A 23,730-nucleotide genomic window follows, 5' to 3' on the forward strand; every position below is an offset into this window, starting at 1 on the left:
ACACGTGGTTGAACACGAACGATAACTCTGTTCTGAATATTATCGTTTGATATACATAACCGCTAGATGGTGAAATAAGACATACATCTTAAAAGATTTTCATGTTTTAACATAAATCAAAGTAGGATATGATATGAAAAACGACAACTACTTACGTATTTTGAGAATATTATCCTAACAGTTATACTTCCGCTCGAAATTTCACAGGAACTTAACAAATCTCGGTGAAGTCTCGTGAACTTTTATTCGAGCACCTCTGCATTTATTACATACTTTGCAACGATAAAGATAACATTCCGAATGCAATATTATTAATTGCATTATAGAAAAAAGTTGATACATCACTTTAATTGAATAGTTTTGCTGTTATTTGGGAAATCATACTTTTAATTTGGTGTTGATTTATAAAAATTTTTAGTATGCTGTTCTTTTAAATTAGGGTGGACCTAAGGGAATAATTCAGCGATGGGAAGACATATCGAACTTTTGATTTTGATTTTGTTGTTGAAATCAACGAAAGAGCAAGTTCTATTCGATGATTTGGATGACAGCCAGCAAACCTCCAAGGAATCAGCGATGCACTTTATTAGAAATGAACTACAGCAAATAAGGCAAAGTGTTATGAAAATACTATTGCAAAAGTTAGAAGACATCAAAGACGAGTTGAATAGGAAAATTAGCACAGAGATTGAAAATGTGACCAAAACTATAGTCGAAAATTTCACAGAAACCTTGGAAAATAAACTTACATGTTTTAGTCATTCAACTCTTATATCAGGTATGCATTGTAAATAATCAATAAATTATTCAGTACGTACTGCATGCAGAGGTTTGATCCACATACAGTTATAACAATATATACTTATGATATGGCATCTGTAGGTTTCGATTGTTCTGACATTTTGAAGAGATGTCCGAATACAAAAAAGAAAGATGGCGTGTACAACATCAGTAATGGTTCAAATAAAATCAAGGCCGTCTATTGTGATATGACTACCGACAATGGAGGTTGGACGGTAAGATACGCCTCTCCTTCTCTCCTTTTCTCTTGTATGTCTTACATTTCACTACATTTTATGAATCATTTATATAGATAGAGAGAGAGAGAAACTTAATGGTGTGCCTTTCAAGAAGGAAAATGTCTTTTTGAATTTGGAACATGTTTAGTGCAAAAAGGTCACAGAAGGTGTAAAATATCATCAAGTTTGATAAGTTGTAAAACTACTTGATTTTATAAAAACTGTTTTAAAATCATATCATATGGTTTAAACGAATAAAACAATATAATCTTGACTGTTTTGAAACAATAAATATATCTAAAAAAAAATAATAAGCTTTATCAAAGTTAAAACGTAAATTTGAAAAACAAAAATTCTGGTACTTTAAAGTAAATTTCAAATTTTGATAAAATCAAATACATTTTTATGAAAGGACAAAATGTGGCATCTTTATTAGAGTAAAGAAAAAAAAATTAAGGTTTCGTAGAAGCAGTTTCATAAAATTACCCATTTTTTACATTGAAAATCAAGTTTTTCATGCATGAATGATAAAATTCATGTCAAAGAATTGAAATCCTTTAAATACATGCTTATATTTAAATTAAATGAAGAAAGAAATGTTGATCACTAACCAAAAACCAACACATAATTTTAAGTGCAAAAAGGTCATTATGACAAAATGTTGAGTTTGTTTCCGCTAAAACAATCCATACTGAAGAAATTTAGTTGAACAATTTAATTTTGATGGTCTAATAGACATCTCAACTATTATAATCATTTTAATTTACAAGGCCTTGGACTTTCAGTAGGACGTATCTATCTACATGTATTTGTTGCGTCAAAACAAGTTAAAAATCCATCTAAGTACTGAGAGTACTGAAAGACGGGGTCTTGAAAGTTTGAATTTGTAATTGTCCTGGATTTCCTCGAATATGCTTCCAAGATTCGGCTTTTTTTTTTTGCAATTGTCCGATACTTTGTCTACATTTTACTCAATCCCGGCCTTCATATTTGTAGAAAATTGACACAACGGTATATTATGTAAAATGAGACCCCAAGAAATTTTTTTTTTAAAATTACTACTAACCGGGAATATCAAACAACTATATCAAAGTAGATAATTTTTATCATTAGATTTATTCAATTTTTTGATCCAAGGGAAAATCCACAAATCGGACGGTATCCGTAATAAAAGTTTTATGAAAACCCCGAAAACTCTAAAACTGCTGAATTAACATACAAAGTGAACATTTGTATACCGATAACAAACACAGGCACCTGACGTTAGAAATATTTTTTTACAATAAGATTCGAAGAACTTTGACAATTAAAAGATTTGTCATGGTCGCCATTTTGATTTTTAAGACCGACTTATCTGACACGATTTTCTTCATTTGCGATTCATGCAAAATTAATAGGTAAAAATAAATCCGTTCGCCACTTACTACTCTTTTGCGTAAACTCGTGCATCACCTACACGAATTACGATACAACCGTTCCTTCATTAAAAATCATACTCCGAAAATCAGAGACATAAATAACAGAGATTGTCAACTCCGCCATTAGCGTGTAAATGGTACGGGACCAACCTTACTTTGAGAATTACAAGTGCAACAGCGATCTTGTATAAGTCATTAAATTTGAACCTGATAGTGAACATGAACATGAACCTGTAAATATTTAAAGCATGTTTTATTTATGAAATATTTACAAAAACTCTTTATTTAGTTTTAAAATAACTTTTTTTAAACTTATTGACTTTTCACAAAGTAATGGTAATGCATTATTTTACTCATGTAATGGTAATGTAATGCATTACTTCAAGAAAATTAAGTAATGGTAATGGTAATTTAATGCCCGAATTCATGAAGTAATGGTAATGTAAAGCATTATTTTACAATGTAATTAACATTTAACTTGGTTCTTCAATCGATAAGATTGTATATATTATATGATGTATACTAGTAAGTCTTCCAAAATGTATAATCTATTATAGATTTTGCTTACAATGCATTGTTTAAAATTTAAATTCAGTTTAATCAAATAAAGAGCCAACAAACGAGAAGGCAAATTCAGACTTGTGTTTATTTTCTCTGTATAAAATTCCTTTAGAGACGAACAGCAGTCATACCGCAAGTAGACTGGAAGCCAATGAAACACCTATTTAATTTGTAAAACATATGTGTATAACACGTCCCGATTTTAACTTCGGTTTGTGCATGAAGTTTGGTAGTATTTAGGTGAAAGATTGTCAAAATAAAATTCACAACTTTTCAAAAATGGCACATTGTGTTTGGGAACTTTAATTTCGATTCCACCATCAACCTCTTCTATTGATTAATGAGCACCAACTGAATCGTCAACGGCGCTGTGTATTCAGTTACGTAACTCATTCCATATTTGAACCCGTGCAAGAATATTTTGATCAATAAAACTATTTGTTTATTTTCTAAATAGAATTTTGTTATATACACAGAGGACTTAAAAAGATTTAATGCGTGTTTTTATGATACATATTGACTGAAATGCATGAAAACTTTCTGCACTATTTTCTTACGCGTAGACACAATTCATGTGATCTACGCGTGCCTTCCGGTTTGAGACTTCGGTTGAAAGTAAACCAAAAGACGGGGTCACGTGACCCCGTCTAATGACGCTGGTTTCATGTGGAATATACACCGATTGGGTAGTCTTAGCTCAAAAGCCAAACAATTCTTGTTAATTTCAAAGAGCAATCATATGGCTGAGTGGCCTTCGGTTTAATAGATAGGCCTACGTCACATTGCTGTTTGACACCAACTACCCAATGTCCAAGCGCTTGTTATAATGGTTCTATAAGGTTTTCACTTTTTTTATGAAGTACATAAGTTGAGAAAACGGATTCGTAATTCAAATATTAAGAAGATAAATGTTACCAGTTGCAGAAGAATAACATATTCTGTTTATCTTTTAATGTGTTAATTTTTCATTATAAACACAAATCTTTTTTCCTGCATGTTGCAACTTTTATAGGTAAAGAGTCAATTCTTATATTTTGATATGTACACGTGTTGTCTGAGAGAGAGAGAGAGAGAGAGAGAGAGAGAGAGAGAGAGAGAGAGAGAGAGAGAGAGAGAGAGAGCAATCAATTCAATCACCAGTATGTATGATTTTACAATATAAACTTTGCTAATGTGTTATCTTGTAAAAGTATAACGGGAGAATTTTGGGATTTTTTTATACTCTGGAATGAACACTGACTCAAACGTATTTGAAATTTTCGAATATTTTGAAAAATGTTTTGCATAATTATCTTGGGACAGAGTAGAACTATTCTCACTTTATCTAAACTATCCAAGTTCAAACTTCTGTGATATTTAACTCTTCTAGCTAATTCAGCTAGCAAACTATTCCAAATTACCTTGGACCTTTATAACCATCATACTAAACGCAGTGTCTTTGAACTCAAGAGGATGGTTGAATCGGAGAAATTATTATCACAAGGTTTTCTGGCTATGTCCAACCACATCTTAGAAACCTCTTTGTATAATGTCCATAGGTCGTTTACCAAACAAGTATAACTGAAGTATATTTACAAATTGATCAATATCTTGTGCAATTGAACAATGATAATCATTCAATAATACATATGTAAACAAGACACCTTATTTATGCATGAAATAACACGACACATATACAAATTTTTCAGGGTAAAGAAATATTTAAACACGTTTGAAAGTGTTTAAATTGAATTTGTTAATTATCATAAATAATATTTTAGAGAGACAAATTATTTCTGAAAGATTATGTGTAAAACTGCATTATATATTAAATATTAAACTACAAAAAAAAAATAAACAGGTGATTCAGCGGAGAATAAATGGATCGGTGGACTTTTACCGTAACTGGACGGAATACAAGAACGGATTTGGATTTGCTGATCACGAATATTGGATAGGTATGTTCTTCTTCTTTTTTTCATTACACACACATATACATATTTATCGCTCTTAAATTAAATGATTGATTGGCATAACAATATCTAGAATATTTCAAATCTCTATGAAATAGTTGTGTACATACATTTCTGAAAATCATTAGAACATTCAACGTAACCTACCTTCATAATCAACCTCTCATCCGATTATATATAAACGCAACACACGGTATAAGGTATAGTTGAGGGACAATACATCAAATTTAAAATTGCTTTTAATGTACAAATCTAACTCACTGTTAATTTGTACTTTTTGGGATGTACTTTTTGGGAAGATATGATATCAAGTAATAATTTTCATCTGGTTGTAAAAAGCTAGATATGGTCTAAGTGTAGAGTAACTGAAGGTCATAGATCAAGGACTGAAATGTGACCAAAAATGTACAAACTAAAAACAATGTAAAAAAAATTCTCAAATTATTTATCAATTTCAAATATTTTTTTAAAGATCTTTGTTTATATAGGTTGTGTATATTGATATGAAAAGAAGTATCAGTAATGTTCGTCTGTCTGCTTGTTTGATTTAGCGCTTTTCTTTAAAAAGTTCTCCTTTTGATGGTTTAAATATATTTTTATGTGTCATTGTTTTGAAATATATATATATAAACAATGACACACAAATTTGAAAAATGTACAATAAAATTAAAATTTACAAGAAGAAGAACAATTAAGTTAAGTAGCTTGACACTTATATATGGTAAGGATTAACTGTCGATTTTTAAAAAAAAAAGTAATGCAGTAACAAATATATAAGAATAGTTTATATCTGGTAGAAAATATGGCATGGTATATATTTTTATCAGGTCGTCTCTTCGTAAGACGTTGCATGAAGTAATATGACTTCAAATAACAATACTGTGGAATCAATAGATTTTGTGGTGGCTCAATTTTCGTGGAATTCGTGGGTACCTTTCATCCACGAAATATCATCCTCCACGAATTGATAAATTAGGGTGATAAATTCATATTTCCTGCTGTATATATATTAGAATACACGAAATTACGTCCCCACGAACCTAAAACCACGAAAATGTTTCCCCACGAAATTTAATGATTCCTCAGTAGATTAATAAAAATTTTCAGTTTTCTTGTCAATCTGTACAAAATAAATGTAGATATACATAAATGTAAAAATAGGTTTTTAATTAAGTTACCATTAAAACTGTAATTTTATCGTTAAATACACGGTTTAATTCTAACCTTAAGAACAATCAACTTAGCGCAGTATGTAAAACAAAAAAAAAATATAATTATAGCAAAATTCAAATAAAATTAATATTTAGGAGCTCCATAATAATTTTTGAAAAGGGTGACATTAAGAAAATATAAATTTATTTCGTAGGGTCACCTTTGCTAGTCAAGGGTTTACTATCCACTCTGCTCCTCTACAACCCATGGCACAATTAGCCAATGTATTCAGAAATAACACAGCGCCGTTTAGCGATTTAGCGATATTAGAGCAGCTAAAACGCGCGTTTTTCTTTAAAGAAGTATTTGACGAAATGACCGTGAAAAAAAAATGAAATTTAGAAATAATTTAACAAGAGACTCATTGGCCACATTGCTCACCTGAGCAACAATAGACATGATTAAATCAACTAAATGGAGTCATAATACAAGAATTCTTGACAATATGGTATAATACCTGTAGATCCTGTATGATTAAAAATACCCCCCCCCCCCAGATATTCTTGTTTATAATCAAGTCCCTTATCTAACAGAATTTGATTTCCATCATAGTTGTTTCACATGTTGAGCATTGCGGTTCACAAAAAGATCCTTAAAAATTGTTTATATATGGGGTATATACCCACATCAAAATCTGAATCTCTTGTAAGGCCCAAGAATTGTCCAGAAACCAAAGTCTGAAGAATTTTAAAGAATCACCAATGTGTCAAAATGCTTGCATAAACATGTAAGTAAAACCATATATAATAACATTTCAGTTTTTGTGAATAATTAAAATGTGTTCCTGTCAAAAATTGGATCCCCAATGTGGCCCTATCCTTCTTGTCAAGATTATGATTTTATTGATTTTAATCTAAACTATCTGAGGTTGCCTTTTCTAAAGTTAAAGATTTTCTAGGAAAATGGGTTTTAAGAAGATCTTAAGATTTTTCTCGATATATTCCTGGGTGAAAATTTGACTTTCAGCTTTCTGGCCAATCGGATTTTGAGAAGATTTTTAAATATGTTTTCTCTTATGTAAAATTCGACGCCCATTGTTACTACACCTACACTCTGAGGATCAGGGTTTGAACAAATTTGAATCTACCTTACATGAAGCTGCTTCCAAAAGGTTTCAGCGTTCCTAGGGATCATGATTTTCACCACTTAAAAATCTACAGAGGATGCTTCCACATAAATTTCAGCTTTTCAATCCAGATGGTTCTTGATGAGAAGATTTTAGTTAGTTAAGAAGATCCTGGTTGCATAAGGGTGCTTTGTGCCAGGTATGGTTGAAAATTGCCCCATGGCTCTGGAGAAGATGTCGAAAATGTGAACAGATTTTAGCCAGACGGATTGACGGACGACAGAAAAAAGTGATAACAAAAGCTTACTTGAGCTTACAGCTCAGGTGAGCTAAAAACAAGACAATAGGATGCAGAGGATGCTCATTCCTCCATGGCACCTAATCATACCTCTAATATTTTAGAGGTCCGTGTTTGCTCTGCTTCTGTTTTGTATTTTTCATTTGACCTTTTGATTTTTATTACTGTTCGTTATCAGCATGCCATGCATTAATCACGTAAAATTGTAACAATAATAGTTAAAATTTGTTTAAAAACACAACAAACTAAATCGCCAACTAGTAGATTCCCTGCGATCGCCTGGCTTCGCATACACACTGATTTCGGTGTGTGATTTTTGAATTTGTCGGTTAAATCTTCCAATTGATATAGGAACAGTGTGGATCGTAAGTTTACTCTTGACTTGCAAAATGTCGTGAGGTATACCGGTCCATTTAACTCAAATAATAAACGACTTTTTTTCTATTTAGTCATTTCCTAGTAGTTGCTATAGATATTTGTAATAAATAAAACAACAAGTATATATAACGCCGGCACCACATTAAATCACTTTCACAATTTCAGCATTATTTTTTGCATGCTAAATATTTATTCTATTGATCATATTGTTTAAAGGTCACTATTACTAATATATAGTTTCAAAACTAAACTAATTCACAGGAAATGACATGTTGCATAAGGTGTCGTCAGTGCAGCCACAAGAGCTGAGGGTAGATATGGAGAGGTTTAACGGAGAAAAGGCCTATGCTGTATACTCCACCTTTTCTGTCGGGAATGAAGCCAGTAAATATATTCTACAGGTGAATGAATACGTTGGGACGGCTGGTGAGTACTGCATTAAAATGGTGATTGGAAAGATACTAATAAACCTTGATGATGGTTGTTAAAAACCAATTATTTTGCTAACATTTAAGGCTGCCATGAGCCCACTTCAGTCATAACAAATGTGATTTTAGGTGATAGCCTGTCTTACAGCAATAACAGTAAGTTCTCCACACCGGACCAAGATAATGACGCTTGGAGCAGCGGTAACTGTGCCACCCGATACAGATCCGCAGGGTGGTTCTCAACGTGTTTTCTCGCCAACCCTAATGGACAGTACACCGACTCCGAGGAAATTGCTAATCTTGGATACGTTTCATGGTACCATTGGAAAAATTCGTGGATATCTCTGAAATTGATACAGCTGATGAGTCGTCCTCGAGCCTGACATCGAGGTGTGTTGTAAGATATAGAGAAAAAATCACTTCATGGCATATAAAATGTCCGATTCTCTCACAAGTTCAACTTTTATTATTATGTAATAATACATAAAGTACATTAATATGTAATCCAAGGGCGCATCACCATCTTTAAAGCTTTTTTCCCACCAAATGATGCAACTGATTGTTAAAAATTTCGTCACTTGTATGTTAGTAGCATATTATTCTGTGTTACGAGGATTGTCAAACAAGAAATGATAGAGTATCAGTTTTAAGGTATGGCTTTTGGTGATAATATTACATAAACCGCGAAAATGATACAAGCTTTGATACTGAAGCAATAGGAGCTGCAATTTTCATGTTGAAATATTTTTTTAAAATGTTGTTTTCTACAAAAATGACAAAAATGTCATGGTTTTAAAATTCCTTTTAGTCATATTTTTGTGGGAAAAGCTGTAAAGAAGCTTTAATAGGAGCAAAATTGAATTATTGTCGTCGTATACAAAAATTGATCTGCTATATATTCCTTTTAAGAGAAATCTTTCTTCTGACAAAAATTTATGATTTTTTTATATCTTTATTTATCCTAGGTTTTTGCAGCAAAATAAAATTCTAAAAAATACGTGATCGTGCCGTTTTTTTTGTATAGAAGAAAGCTATATTTAAAGATGTACATAATATCTATACTCTGCCACAAGATATCTGTAACCAAATAGCCGTATATATACATGAGAAATAATTTAATGATTGTATTCTGCTTTACGTTAATTAGTCATAAGCTTGTTGTGCACTCGATACGAAATAAGTGTATAGTGAACAATGTTAAAGGTCATTGACCGAGAGGGACAACGGCGTAGTTAGAACTCGTGGTGTTAGCGGAATGACCAGGAAGAATAAAACTCTCGATGATGATTGGACTTTGGAAAGCGGTCAACGGATGCAAGACTAACCTTTAACAATGGACTTCGTTATAAGTCACTTATGAACTGTGACCCGAAAGGATGTTCTAACAATTGATTATTTTATTTTACTGATTTTTATACTGATGATTTGATTAATAATTTGTAGATGGATTTTAGATTGATAGCAGAATGTTTGTATATTGCTTTTATACCACTATACGATTACAGTGCTTAATAAATATCATAAAACTCCAACTGACTTATGATTTCAAAAGTCTAAAGAATAACAACAGAAGGATCTCATAGACTGCCGTGACCAGGATATTTCGAAGTGCTAAAGAAAAACTGAACTGTTAAGGTAAGAACTTTTCCTCAATATCTCGGTTCACTATCTCAAAGTAAGTACTTCTGATCAGCAACCCATATGGCAACTGGGAATGGTAATGATAGAAAAAAAATTTAAAAATCAAATGAAACAATTGGAAAAACAATTTGCGGGGTTGGGTCAAAGTAAAGAAAAGGAAGAGTGAAAACAGGTCAAACATTCTCAAAACAAGAACAGGCAAAACAAAACACTTTTGAAAAACAAACTGACACATATAATGATGCAAGGTTGTATGAAACTAATGAACCTCGAAACGTATAGTAAAGATGAATTAAAAGATCCCATATTCCGACAACAACTTGTAAACATATTTTGTGATGGTCTGACCTTTGACTTTCTCAGGATGAAAATCCTTAGAGAAAACCCCAAAGACTTGGAGTCAGCAATTCAGGTAGCCATGCGCGAGCAAAATTTAAGACAAAGACTAGCTATAAGAGGGTCAAGTATAACAAGTACTACGCAGAATGAAGACAATAGATAGACTGTTACAAGGTTTGGCAGTATCACGCCTTTATTAAATGAAAGATTGGTTAACTTTTCCCCGACAGACAATAGACAGGAAGAACCCATTGAGGTTGACCACACGAGGAACAAAGGGTGTTTTAAGTGTAAGGAAATGGGTCATAGGGCAAGATTCTGTCCACTAAATAAACCCCAGGTTAGACCCGCCCTCAATTAAATAAACGACGTCAAAATACCCAGTCTGTACATTATGTAGAGCAAAACCTCCGCCCACCGATTGAGTGTTGGAATTGTGGTAGGTTAGGACATTTGCGTGCAGATTGTTGGAGCAAACGCAGGTTTCCGAGGACGCAGCAAAATAGAGGTAGGTCAGCTGATCGTCAAGATCGATCACGTGATTTTAAAGACCAAATTGATAGATCACCCAAAATGTGGACCCGTGCGCCACTTTTGATAAACAAAATCAGGAAAACTAAGATGTTCTTCCTTCGTTGAATCCCGAAGGAAGAACTTTCATAAAAGACCTACATTTGAAATTAATTTTACAAACAACCCCAGTAGCTGTTTATTAAAAATTGGTAAAAATAAATTCAGAGCGTTAGTAGATACTGGCGTGGCCGTATCTTTGATTAGTAAAAAAAATGTATGATAATTTGTTCCCCCGCCCCAAATTGTGTAAAAATGATTTTCCTTGTCCTCAAGCTGCAAATGGTAATTCTTTAATTACGTTAGGGTATGTAAATATTTTATTTAAGATTGCAGGGTTAACTTTAGACCATAAACTTTTTGTGACAAAGGGAATCAACCGAAACCTGATTCTCGGTCGTGATTGGCTCAAAAATAACAATGTTCGTTTATACTTTCATCTTGGACTCATGCGCATTGATGACAGGGCTTATGCTGAATTAAAAGAGGATCTACACATTTCAACGATTGTAAGAACACCCAAGAAAACTTATGGTGAAACCAAATACTGTGACTGTATTTTATGGAAAAGTGAACAATAATTTTCCCCTTGAAGAAAAAGACTTAGTGGAAGTGAACAGTATAGACAATAATTGCATTATGGAAGACCCAGGACTATATTTAAAAGACTCAATTTGTGTAGTACGAAAAGACAGAAAAGTTCCCATGATCTTCGTTAATCAAAACAACAACAGTTACAGAATCCCAAAAGGCTACATCGTAGGACGCGTCACCGCATTAAGACCAAAAGAAATTTCGGAAATCCAAATCCAAAAGGACACTGAAGAAATGATTGATGTACCTGAAAGATTCGAACACTCCATCCAAAGACTTGTGAGGAAAAACAATAACTTATTTGCTTAAAAGGACAGCGACCTTGGAGTGACTGATACCGTCAAAATGAAGATAGAAACCGAAGATCATCACCCAATAAAGAATAGACCATATCGAGTTCCCCTAAATAAAAGACAGATAATCGACAAAGCCATACACATGTAACAGAGATGTTGAGCGCAAAGATTATTGAAAGATCACAGTCGCCTTGATCATTTCCTTTGGTCGTAGTAAAGAACAAGGACGGACCAGACCGGATGTGCGTAGACTTTCGAAGTTTAAACAAGATAATAAGACCCAGTATCATTCCCATTACCATTGATTGATGACATTCTTTGTTTGTTCGGTAAGGCCAGGTACTTCGCTGCACTACATTTAAAGAGTGGATATTGGCAGGTAAAATTAGAAGAATCAAGTAAAGAAAAAACAGCTTTTGCATGCCACAAAGGATTGTTTCAATTTAATAGGATGCCATTTGGCTTATGTTATGCCCCAGCAGTCTTCCAAGAGCTGATGAAGGACAAGAGGAGTTTGCTATCGCATACCTGGACGACATATTCTCAGAAACACCGGAAGATCACCTTCATCATATCCAGGATGTGTTTGATCGTGTAAGGACGCATGGGCTCAAACTGAAGTTAAAGAAGTGTAGCTTCTTCAAAGAGCAGACTGAATATCTTGGTTTTATTATCAATGAACATGGCGTCAAACCGGATCCGAAGAAAGTGGAAGCCATTAAAAAATTACCAGCCCCCACTACAGTTCGAGAAGTCCGTGGTTTTATAGGTATGTGCAGTTATTATAGAAGATTTATACCAAATTTCTCAAAGATTGCGGAGCCATTGATTGACTTAACCAGGAAGTATGCCCGATTCAAGTGGACATCATGCTGTCAAGAGGCTTTCGACTTCCTAAAAAAGAGTTTAACAGTAGTGCCTTTGTTAGCTTACCCAAATACTAATAAGCCATACATATTGTATACCGATGCCAGTGACAATTGTATCGGAGCTTGCCTCACCAAAAAAGACTGACGAAGGAAAAAATAAGCCGATATACTAGCTATCCCACAAGCTGAGTAAAACCCAGGTAAAATGGTCAACCATAGAAAAGGAGTCATTCGCAATCCACTACGCCCTCTAGAAGCTGGACCATTACCTTCACAGTGCTGAATTTACTATACTGACAGATCACAAACCGCTCAAATATATTTTAGAATCCCCTATGCAAAATAAGAAGATCAATTATAGGCTTTGAGTATCGCTGGATATAACTGCAAGGTAGAGAACATAGAAGGGAGGTTCAATTGCTGTGCGGATCTTTTATCCAGGTTACCGATGATGTGATGAAGAGGAAGAAAAATCTGAATGTGATGAACCGGATGTTAAAGACAATTTCTTTGAAGTAAACGTATTAAACTCAAATGCTTTCTCACCAAAAAGATTAGCCAGGTGCGAAGTTAAGCAGCAGGATAAATTGCTCAAGCCTTTCATCGACTTACCGGAAGATGTAAACATAAAGGAAAGCCATCAAAATGATGAACAGATCAAAAAGCTGAGGAAAAGGCCGAGTAAAGGAAAAGCAACAGCGACCAAAAAAAAGAAGTTTCTTGAAATAGATGTACCATCTTTCAGACGGAGATTCCGAAGGCCCGAGACTGCGCCTGTATATACCACGTGAGTTAGAACTTTTGGTTGTACAACAATACCATGATGGGCTTGGACATATGGGAGTGGACAAAACGTATGATGTAATCAGACAAAAATATTATGTGCCAAACTTATACAAGAGGTTATATTCTTATATAGAAGGATGCGTAATATGCCAAACAAGGAGCAATAAGAGAACTCAACCTCCACTTCAAGAGACAGACATACCACCTTTTCCAATGGCTAAAATAGGACTCGATTTGTCAGGACCATATCCAAACTCACTGACAGGAAACAAGTATATAGTTTCTTTCATTGACATTTACTCCGGATGGCAGGAAGCTTTTCCCGTTCCTGACAAGTCAGCTGATAATATAGTGCACCTTATATTGGAAGAAATATACCCCAGATATGGCTGTCCTCTTCAAATTCTCACAGACAATGGAACAGAGAATGTGAATCAAAAGGAACAAGAAAGCTTGAGAGAACTAAACATTAACCACATCACAACATCTTACTACAGTCCTCAAGGCAACGGCAAAGTGGAGAGATTCCACCGCACTCTTCATGACGTAATGGCTAAGAAGGTAACAGACAACGCTCAAACATGGGATAATCATCTTAACCAGATATTGGCAGCCATTCGATTTCACCCGAATGACTCCTCAAAGATTTCCCCATACTATCTGATGTACAATAGAGACGTTGTATTACCTCTTGATACTTTACTGAAACCTCGTCGAAGATATGCAGGGGAAGATCAACAAAAGATCGCCCTTCAAGAACAGCACAAGGCGTTTATGTCAGTACATCGTAATATGAAAGAAGCCAAGAAGAAACAGAAAGCCCAGGCTGATAAGAAGAGCAAAGATGAAGATTTCCAGGTAGGGGATCCCGTCTATCTCAAGAACAACAACAGACAAAATAAACTAGATAAAAAGTGGCTCCCTTATTACCGAATTATTGAACAGAAAGGACCAGTCAGTTTTGTGGTGAAGGATCAATTGACAGGATCCATAACGAACTGCCATGCACGACAATTAAGATTGGCAGATATTTCGCACAAGATATTGAAGAGGGCGGAAGAACTCTGAGAAAAACCGATTATGTGGTACCACCTGAGGAGGAATCATCTTCGGAAGATGATGACGAGGTGCAGCCAGAGCCATTAGAAAGAGCTATACGGTTTAAACAACGAGAGAGAGAGAAATTTCTTCAGACGAAGAAGATATACCCTTAGCTGAACTTCAGAGACGCATAAGAGCTAAAGAGATCATGGATGGTCGACCGATTAAGGGCGAGCATGAAAAGACTGTTGAGTCGGAATCGGATGAGAACCCTGAGAATATAATGATCAAAATTATGAGGTACCTTTAAATACCCCAGCTATACCCTTAGACGAGGATATGGAAATTGGTGAAATAAATTCTAAAGTAGGTATAGGCTTCACCCGTAAACAAATCCCCAAACCGCGTAAACCAGTCCCTAAACCTCGTAAGAATATAGCTGTTAGCAAAGAACAGCATGTAGAAAATTGTCTTGCTATTGTTGCCGATAAAATGGCCGTCATGATTAAAGCAATTGTATAATGTGTTGTACTTATATGTAATAATGAGTAAACTTGCTTTGTAGGTATTGCTCGCTTTTGAATAGGTACAATAGTGTGATCCCTTTTGACATTTTGACTGATAATGAAATACCGCGGACGTAACACGTTTGAAATATCGGAACCTGCGATTATGTAAAGAAACCGTAAATCCGTGTCGTTGTACATATGTAAGAAATTTAAAATTACTGGTAAAGTAATAAACTGTTAGTATAAATATCTTAAATTTGGGACAAGGATGCTCGGGTTTTCATGGTTCATTATTACTTCCTCCTAACTATAATCGAGAAAGGCAATTTAATATGTCTGACTCCTTTCAAAATTTTATTGATGGCATAAACACATTCACACTTTGGGATCCCCTTAACATCAAATTTCCGGGAATGGGACACATTAAGATTCCCGATAAATTAAAGGATATTAAAGTTTTCCCTATGGACACACTAATGGTGGAATTACCAGTAAGCAATGAACTAAACCTATAGAATCATTACCTTGGGTGGGAAGTCTTTGGTTCTATGTATTTTTGATTTTGGCAATAATGATTGTATTTGGAATTTGTATCATGAAATGTAAGACTATCAAAAAGTTAGGATATACATGTATGTGCCGTGGTTGCTGGTCGGGTTGTCGAAAAGGGGTGGTGACAGGGATGAGGAGAGTTCTGGCAGAAACGTTTTGTCTGGTGTTAATTCTGATCAACGAAATTCCCAAGAGACTATTGAAATGAACCCCATAGTAAAGGACACTACAACCCCATGGAAACCTCGCCGTTATGGAAAACCTCGCCGTTATGGAAAACCACGACGATCAATTGCAGACGCTCACGCTATGGGACCAATCACCGAAGAATTAGCATACCAGTTGACCGGAGAGAATAGGAACTCCGAATATCCGAGGCCTGAACGCTATGGACCAGACCCGGACTAGGCACGCGAATACTTTGCAGAAAGGGCGTTGATGTCTAAGAAATAGAGGAACGCAGTCGATGTGCCGCGAGGAGCAAACTCGCCATCCGCGCAGGAAGTGCCGTTGGTGTGCTTAAAAAATTGTGTATTTATTATGTTTCAATTTGTGAAAAATATAAAATGTTTTTGAAATGTTATATTTGATATCAAAATGTGATGAGCCGTGAACTTCGGAAGGAATTCATCGACTCCGAATTACGCAACGTTTACTTGATTATCGTTCCGATTATTCGATGCAATTGTATAACTCTAGTGTAACTTTTATGTACGCTGGACTGTGTAACCTTTATATATGCTAATGTATTTTATTATAATTCTAGCGGCGCTTATGCTTGAATCAACATTTTATAATGGACTTTATATGTTACGTGTATGAAACTTTGGACATTGGACAATTCTGATTGCATTTAATTGCAATTATATTTGATTTTGAGTATTTTGTATTGATTATCATTTTTGTCGAAAGTTATATGATTATTACTGACTTTTGCATGAAATGCTAAACTATTATATATTGTCATGAGCGAGGTATACATATTTGTTGACAGACTACTACTGTGTCTCAAGCTGGTATAGGAAATTGGTCACTTCATTCAACCGCTCAACATAGCTGTTCTGACCGGTGTGTCACCAGGAAGTTCATCTGACCTAGAGGAGTTTGAAGGATAATTTCTCACACCGGGCACCTGGCGAAAGAAATCTCCCTACGGGATATTTCTTTTCTTAGGGGGACGTATGTAACAATATAGCCGTATATATATATATATGAAATATAATTTTATGATTGTATTCTGCTTTACGTTAATTAGTCATTAGCTTGTTGTGCACTCGATACGAAATGAGTGTATAGTGAACAATGTTAAAGGTCATTGACCGAGAGGGACAACTGCGTAGTTAGAACTCGTGGTGTTAGCGGAATGACCAGGAAGAATAAAACTCTCGATGATGATTGGACTTTGGAAAGCGGTCAGCGGATGCAAGACTCTTAATTGTAATTAACCTTTAACAATGGACTTCGTTATAAGTCACTTATGAACTGTGACCCGAAAGGATGTTCTAACAATTGATTATTTTATTTTACTGATTTTTATACTGATGATTTGATTAATAATTTGTAGATGGATTTTAGATTGATAGCAGATTGTTTATATATTGCTTTTATACCACTATACGATTACAGTGCTTAATAAATATCATAAAACTCCAACTGACTTATGATTTCAAAAGTCTAAAGAATAACAACAGAAGGATCACATATCCTTGATTAACATTTTGCTTAAATAATCGATATTTATATATTATACCTCGGTTTTTAAACGATGTTCAAATTTCTCTAAATCTGTTAAAACACCCATTTAGCTTATCAAATTTCAATACCCGGCTAAAAAATGTAATGTCTACGGGGATTTTGTATTGTAGTACAAGATATTCCGAGGGATTTCCCAGTGGAGAAAAGATGTAAACATTCCCCATTATAAATCTCCCTAAAAATCTGTTTTCGTTCCTGCAAATTTTTCCGACTGAAAAATGATAATGTATCAATAAAGATATCTTGGAAATTTGCCCTTTCATCGATTTCAATTGCACTTCTACATATTCATGTATTTTTATTTGAATAAATGAGTTACATTAATATTTTGGGACAGACAATAAGATTTGTTTATTTGCGAAATTACAAGTGGGTTCTATTCCATATGCTTCCGTGACACCCCTGCGCAGGAATAATTGTGAGTGAACAGATTCAAAATGAGATTATTTTCTACAGAAGTTAATCTCTATTATCATAGAGAGTCATTCTACCTCAAAAATACTGTTTTACTTTTCAATTTTAGATTTTTATTTCTGTGTCTTGCCAGTTCACTGTGTGAATCGATTGTTATTCTATAAGTTTTAAAACATGTGTTGGTTTCTCAAATAATTTTAGCATTATTTTTTTTAAACATTAGGTTAGGTCGGAACTACGAGATCACTCAGCGATGGGAAAACATTTCAATCTTTTTATTTGGATTTTGCTGATGAAATCAATATATTTTTAATGATCTGGATGATCGACAGCAGTTCTCCCTGAATTCAGCAATGCACTTTATTAAAAGCGAAATACAGCAACTTAAAAAAAGTTTTGAAAAAATGCTGATCATAAAGTTGGAAGAAATCGAAAACAATATGCAGGCGAAAATCAACACAGGAATTGAGGATGTGACTACAGATATAATTAAAAATTTTACAAGAATTTTGGCAAATAAACTCGCATGTGCTAGTAATGAAACTGTCATATCAGGTAAGCATTGTAAGTACATAAATACTGTATTCAGTTCGTATTGTAAAAGTTTGATCAAAGCTTTGTAATAATATGTACATTGGTAAAGCAATATTGCAGGTTCCAGTTGTGCTGATATATTGAAGAGATTTCCCAATACAAAAGGGAAAGATGGTGTGTACAACATCATAGATGTTTCAAATAAAATGAAGGCCGTGTACTGTGATATGACCACTGACAATGGAGGCTGGACGGTAATATCTCTTTCTTCCTCCTCTCTGTGAATATCATTTAAGTATACTAATCAATTTTTTTAAAATCTGAAACTTCTTATTGATCATTTGGAAAAGCATGCAAATATATAACAGGTGATCCAGCGGAGAATAAATGGATTGGTGGAATTTTACCGCAATTGGACAGAATATAAGAACGGGTTTGGATTTGCTGATCATGAGTATTGGATAGGTACAGTGTACCGTTATTTGCATTTGTAGCTATTTATCTAAAACTAACAGGGATTTTTTTTCAATTGTATAAAATTGTGATTTGTTTAATAAGAAAGAATTGTTGTTTTTTATAACCCTATTCTTTTCTACTAAGCAGAACGTATATCTATTTTAAAAGAAAAAGGGGGGATTTTTATACCCGCACTTTCTAAAGAAAGTTCGGGTATATTGTTGTTACCCTGTTCCGTCCGTCTGTCCGTCCGTCCGTCCGTCTGTCACGTTTTACTTTCTCAAACTGCTCTTACATCTTATAAACCAGCAAACTGAACTCTTGGAGTTTGATTTGGGGTATCATGTTGTTTTGTAAAAAGGTTTCAAAAATTCTCTGTTAGTCCTGGGGGTCAAATAATTGGTAAAAAATGACGTTTTTTCACAAAAAACCTTCTTCCTCGAACTCCTCCTACATTTTCAACAGTAGACAAATCATCTTTTGGAATATGTTTTAGGGTATCCTATAGATGCGCAATAAGGTTGCGGAATTTTCAATTTTGTCCTGGGGGTCATTTAATGGCTGAAAAATGACGTTTTTTTACAAAAAAACTGGTTTCAAAAACGTCACTTTTTTTTGGCAGTAGCCAAATGATCTTCTAGAATATGATTGGGGTTGTCATATTGAGGCGTGATCAGGTTCCAGAATTTTTTTTTTTATTAAGGGGATCAGTGGGCAACAAAAAAAGACGTTTTTTTGGCCAAAAAAATATGGTTCCCAGAACTCCTCTTACAACTTTTGGAGTAGCTACGTCATCTCTTGGGATATAATTGGGGCTGTCCTATAGATGTGCAATAAGGTTTTAAAAATTTAAATTTCATCCAGGGAGTCAAATAGTAGCAGAAAATTGACGTTTATTACTAAAAAACAAAACATTGATCCAAGAGCTCCTCTTATGATTTAATGGATAGACAATCATATCTTGGGATATGATAGGGACTGTTATATAGATGTGCAGTAAGGTTTTAAAAATTTAAATTTCATCCAGGGAGTCAAAAAGTAGCAGAAAATTGACGTTTATCACTTAAAAAAACCATAGATCCTAGAAATCCTTTTATGATTTAATGGATAGACACATCATATCTTGGGATATGATAGGAACTGTTCCATAGATGTGCATTACGGTTTTGAAATATTAAATTTAACCCTGAGGCCCATTACCTACCGGTACATACCTTTTGATGCCCTTTAAGGATCAAGAATATATATGGTTTAGGGGTGGGGATCTCAACCGTTTTTGAGATATTCGTGCACTTCCTGTTCAAGGGGGGTCATGACCACCACCAGGGCCCATGACCTACATACCGTTTGATGCCCCTTGACACAAGGAACAAGAATATATATGGTTTAAGGGTGGGGATCTCAACTGTTTTGAAGATATTAAGGGACTTGCTGTTTGAGGGGGTCAGGACCACCCACAGGGCCCATGACCTACATAACATTTGATGCCCCTTGACATCAGAAACATGAATATATATGGTTTAGGGGTCATGATTATAACAGTTTCTGAGATATATAGTAATTTCAAATTCCTGGGGGGTGGGGATGACCCCAGGGGTCAGATCTAATAAACCCTATATATTGCCAGTAACAGCCAATATATGATTATGAAAACCCTATATTATTATCTTTGTCCGTTTTCAAGTTACCATTTACAATAGAGTCTACGATTCTTCCTACAAGGTTCAATGTTAGACCCCACACCCTTTTGACACCCCCCTCCCCCGAAAAGTGGTTGTCTAACCCAAAATGAGAAAAATCAAACCAGGGTGCACAACTAGATATGCAGGCCTATCATATCCTAGAGTTTTGTACAATTCTGTTCAGCCATCTCTAAGAAACAAGTTCAGAGCAGGAAAGAAGAAAAAGAAGATGAAGAATAATAATACATGTATTAAGAACCGTACAAAAACAATAAGTCTTCAAATTTCATTCGGGAGACTTAATAATAAAGATTAAATAGAGATAGGATCATCAAACATCAATAATTTAAAGATAATTGACAATTTCTGATTCTAAGGGGGTGGGGATGGTTTTTATGATATTTAATAATTTCAGGAAGAGCATTTGGGATCATGACCTACATACCATCTTAAATGCCTTGAACAAAGAAACAATAATATAATATGTACATGATTTATGATCGATCAATTTAAGAACACAGATATAGATCAATCATCTGTTTTATAACTTATATATACTTTTATAATACTTCCTATGTATATATACATGTATATGTATTAGTTTTTGTTTTGTTCTATACTATTCATGTTCATGACTGTAGTATGGCTTAGTTTTATTTTAAATTACATGTACATTAAAAAATTGTCAAATATATGACTTGGAACCCCCACTCCCAAACAAACTCAAATATAAACTGTTCTCCCCCCCCCCCTCCCTTGTCGAATGATCTATCAAAATCAAAATATAATTTGGGTGTTTAAAAACTTACATAAACTGGTAAAAAATGTTATTCTTAAAAAAATTATATTACACCTTGCATAATTGACAAATGATCTATTGAGATATGATCAGAGGTCATATTTCTACCTTGGGATCAATAAGTAGTATTCATTGACAAGTTAAAATTAATAACAATAAATGATTCAAATTATAAATGTTTATATCCACATTCACCCCCCCCCCCCCCCAATCTAATCTGGTTAAAAAGATTCAGTCCTCTTAATACATTCTTACATGTGTACAGAAGCACATTTTAAATCATTTCTTGATTGCTTTTTCTCTTGTGATTAACATTTTGGAAATTGCTTAATTCAATTTTTAAGATTTATAAACAAAATGTTATATGCATCACTTCCATGTGTATTAATCGCCTATTTGGGGCAATTGTAAAGTCTCTTTAACAAAGCAATGACATCATTAGGCTAGGAATTACCCGGCACATGGATCAAACACTACTGTATAACATATGAATAAGATAAAATACATTATTATTGGGGTTGGGGGGTTAAAGACAACACCTGGGGGTCATTAATGTACTTTACACCATTTGATGCATCATGCATGCATAATGACATTAGAAGATATTTTGTATTTTCCTGTTTCGTGGGGTCAGAACAGTCCCATAAGGTCATGACCTACATTGTATTTGATGCATTATAATACATTAGGAAAGAAATACTCCTTCCTTCCTATTATAACTCATATAAAAATGATAAGTGTCTACACCTACTTACATGTAATACACAAATTTAATAAGAAATTGTTTATACAGGGTCAATATGGGGTCAACTCAATAGTGCATGATCATGCAGTCTGACAAATGAAAAAAATAACTTTTGCAACTAAAATGACAGAAACTTTACAAATGCGGTAGGATAGGTAACGATGATAAGCTTATTTAAATATTAAAAGATGATGATACAGTATGCTGTCAAAGGGAGATCACGTTTAGAAAGTGAAAGTAGAACTTATATATGCATGCTGGCATCTCATTATATTGCGCTACTGCTACTACATGTATTATGCTTACCGAAATTGGTCAACATCATAATGATAATCCAATTAGAACACAATAATGAATTCCTTTAGCTGATCTTAACTAGGGGCCTAATCCTTTTCTGCATACGGAAAACACAGACATGTATGTATATGGGTGTTGCTAAAACGCGGAACGAAAAGCGGAACGGAAAGCGGAACGGAATGGAAAATAGCATCACGTTTATCGCTTAAAAAGGGTATAGACTGGCCAGAAACGATTTACTTTGTATCTTTTATTTATATCTAATGAATGATTATCAACATGTTGTTATCTTATTAATATTCATATGAATGTCTATCAATTATAGCATTGTATTCATTCGGCTTTAGTTGAGTACGAAACGGAAAAATCAAATGTATACGAATTGTGAAACATTTACATGAGTAAATTAGCTATAACTTTTTACTTATTTTTCTTATATGGTATTGCTGGCATATCAGCGTAACGTACGCAGTTAGTGAAAGCGTTTTACAGTCGTTTGACCAGTTCCGAATTTTGACCAGTTTCGAATAGTTAAGAAGTTAAATAGCAAAAAATTAATGAAATAAAAAATGTGGGAAAAAATCAATACCTTTAATATAAACACGTATTAATGCTTGTTTGAATTCAGCTGTAGTTTCGTTTTTGCGGTCATACATGTATTTGATATCGGTCTTAGATTATGTCGACCTACTTTCGCTTTGTAATAAATCCAGGTCATTGGAACGCTAATAGGCACGTACAATTGTCTGTCGGTGCCTTAAATTTTTACTTGTAACAAGATTTCTTTTTTTAAATGAAGGTTTAGTATGTATTCTAACATACCCAAAAGCAAACAGGATAAAAAATAAAATAAAAACGCAAATGGAAGCAGAATTTTATTTAGCCGTCATTTTACGAGTTCCGAATACCCAATTTGTTTCCCTCTGTTTTAGGATTTAATGAAGATATTGATTGAAACAAATACTTCTGAAATTCATTAAATGTCTTTCTCCGTCTTAAATAAATCATATTGTACCACAATAATGATAAGTGGAGGGGCTGCGACTGTATTCCGACAAGGTGTTAGAAACCAGGCTAAATTATTGTTACGGTGATTTTGTCTGTCATTTCCGTGCAAATCAAACTGTATTGTTAAGAAAATACCAATAACTGAGATGTTTGCATTAAACCTGTTATTCAACAGGTTCAATCAATAGTTTTAGGACCGAAACTTTTTTATCTACATTCCATATGTATAGGAACAGTTATGTTATTCGGAACCCATCGGCTTATTCGCAACTGGTAAAATGGCTTCCCACGTAATTTGTTAGAATAAAATTTTATTTAAAAAAAATTAAATACAGTAATATTGCATTTATATCAGCAGGGATATGGTGTATATCGGCCAAAAAATTAGATCTAAAAATAACACCCAGGAACATTTACAGCACCTCCAAATCTATACCCTATTCGGAACTGGTCAAACAACTGTATGCATGTTTTGAGTATTTTTATATTTCAAATATGATGATGTACATGT

At 34.1% G+C, this 23,730-nt stretch overlaps 2 protein-coding genes and 1 long non-coding RNA gene across 3 annotated transcripts in view; 2 read left to right on the plus strand and 1 right to left on the minus strand.

Annotated features, from left to right (window-relative positions):
• LOC136273546 (uncharacterized) overlaps positions 1-22,659 on the minus strand; it is a 38,414-nt gene extending 15,755 nt beyond the window's left edge. The window contains exon 1 of the long non-coding RNA XR_010711705.1: positions 22,221-22,659. This is a non-coding gene — a long non-coding RNA (uncharacterized lncRNA). The remainder of the gene's footprint in view (positions 1-22,220) is intronic.
• On the plus strand, positions 439-17,182 carry LOC117692570 (microfibril-associated glycoprotein 4-like). The gene is made up of 5 exons (XM_034480901.2): positions 439-778; positions 883-1,016; positions 4,839-4,935; positions 8,166-8,330; positions 8,462-17,182. Exons 1-5 carry the CDS (start codon positions 466-468, stop codon positions 8,713-8,715), a joined length of 963 nt encoding a protein of 320 aa, XP_034336792.1. The 5' UTR covers positions 439-465; the 3' UTR covers positions 8,716-17,182.
• LOC105346910 (angiopoietin-related protein 7) overlaps positions 10,716-23,730 on the plus strand; it is a 29,466-nt gene continuing 16,451 nt past the window's right edge. The window contains exons 1-4 of the mRNA XM_020074808.3: positions 10,716-10,824; positions 17,927-18,253; positions 18,353-18,486; positions 18,601-18,697. Coding sequence (XP_019930367.2) covers positions 18,052-18,253; positions 18,353-18,486; positions 18,601-18,697 — 433 coding nt within the window. The 5' untranslated portion in view covers positions 10,716-10,824; positions 17,927-18,051. The remainder of the gene's footprint in view (positions 10,825-17,926; positions 18,254-18,352; positions 18,487-18,600; positions 18,698-23,730) is intronic.

This window comes from Magallana gigas, chromosome 3 (assembly GCF_963853765.1).
Source record: "Magallana gigas chromosome 3, xbMagGiga1.1, whole genome shotgun sequence".
NCBI lineage: Eukaryota > Metazoa > Mollusca > Bivalvia > Ostreida > Ostreidae > Magallana > Magallana gigas.

Excerpts from the sequence above, each read along its gene's own strand:
- LOC117692570 (XM_034480901.2), top strand. The coding sequence starts at position 466 with ATGGGAAGACATATCGAACTTTTGATTTTGATTTTGTTGTTGAAATCA. Across the intron at positions 779-882 it reads TCATTCAACTCTTATATCAG|GTTTCGATTGTTCTGACATT; the intron begins GTATGCATTGTA and ends TGGCATCTGTAG. Across the intron at positions 4,936-8,165 it reads TGATCACGAATATTGGATAG|GAAATGACATGTTGCATAAG; the intron begins GTATGTTCTTCT and ends ACTAATTCACAG.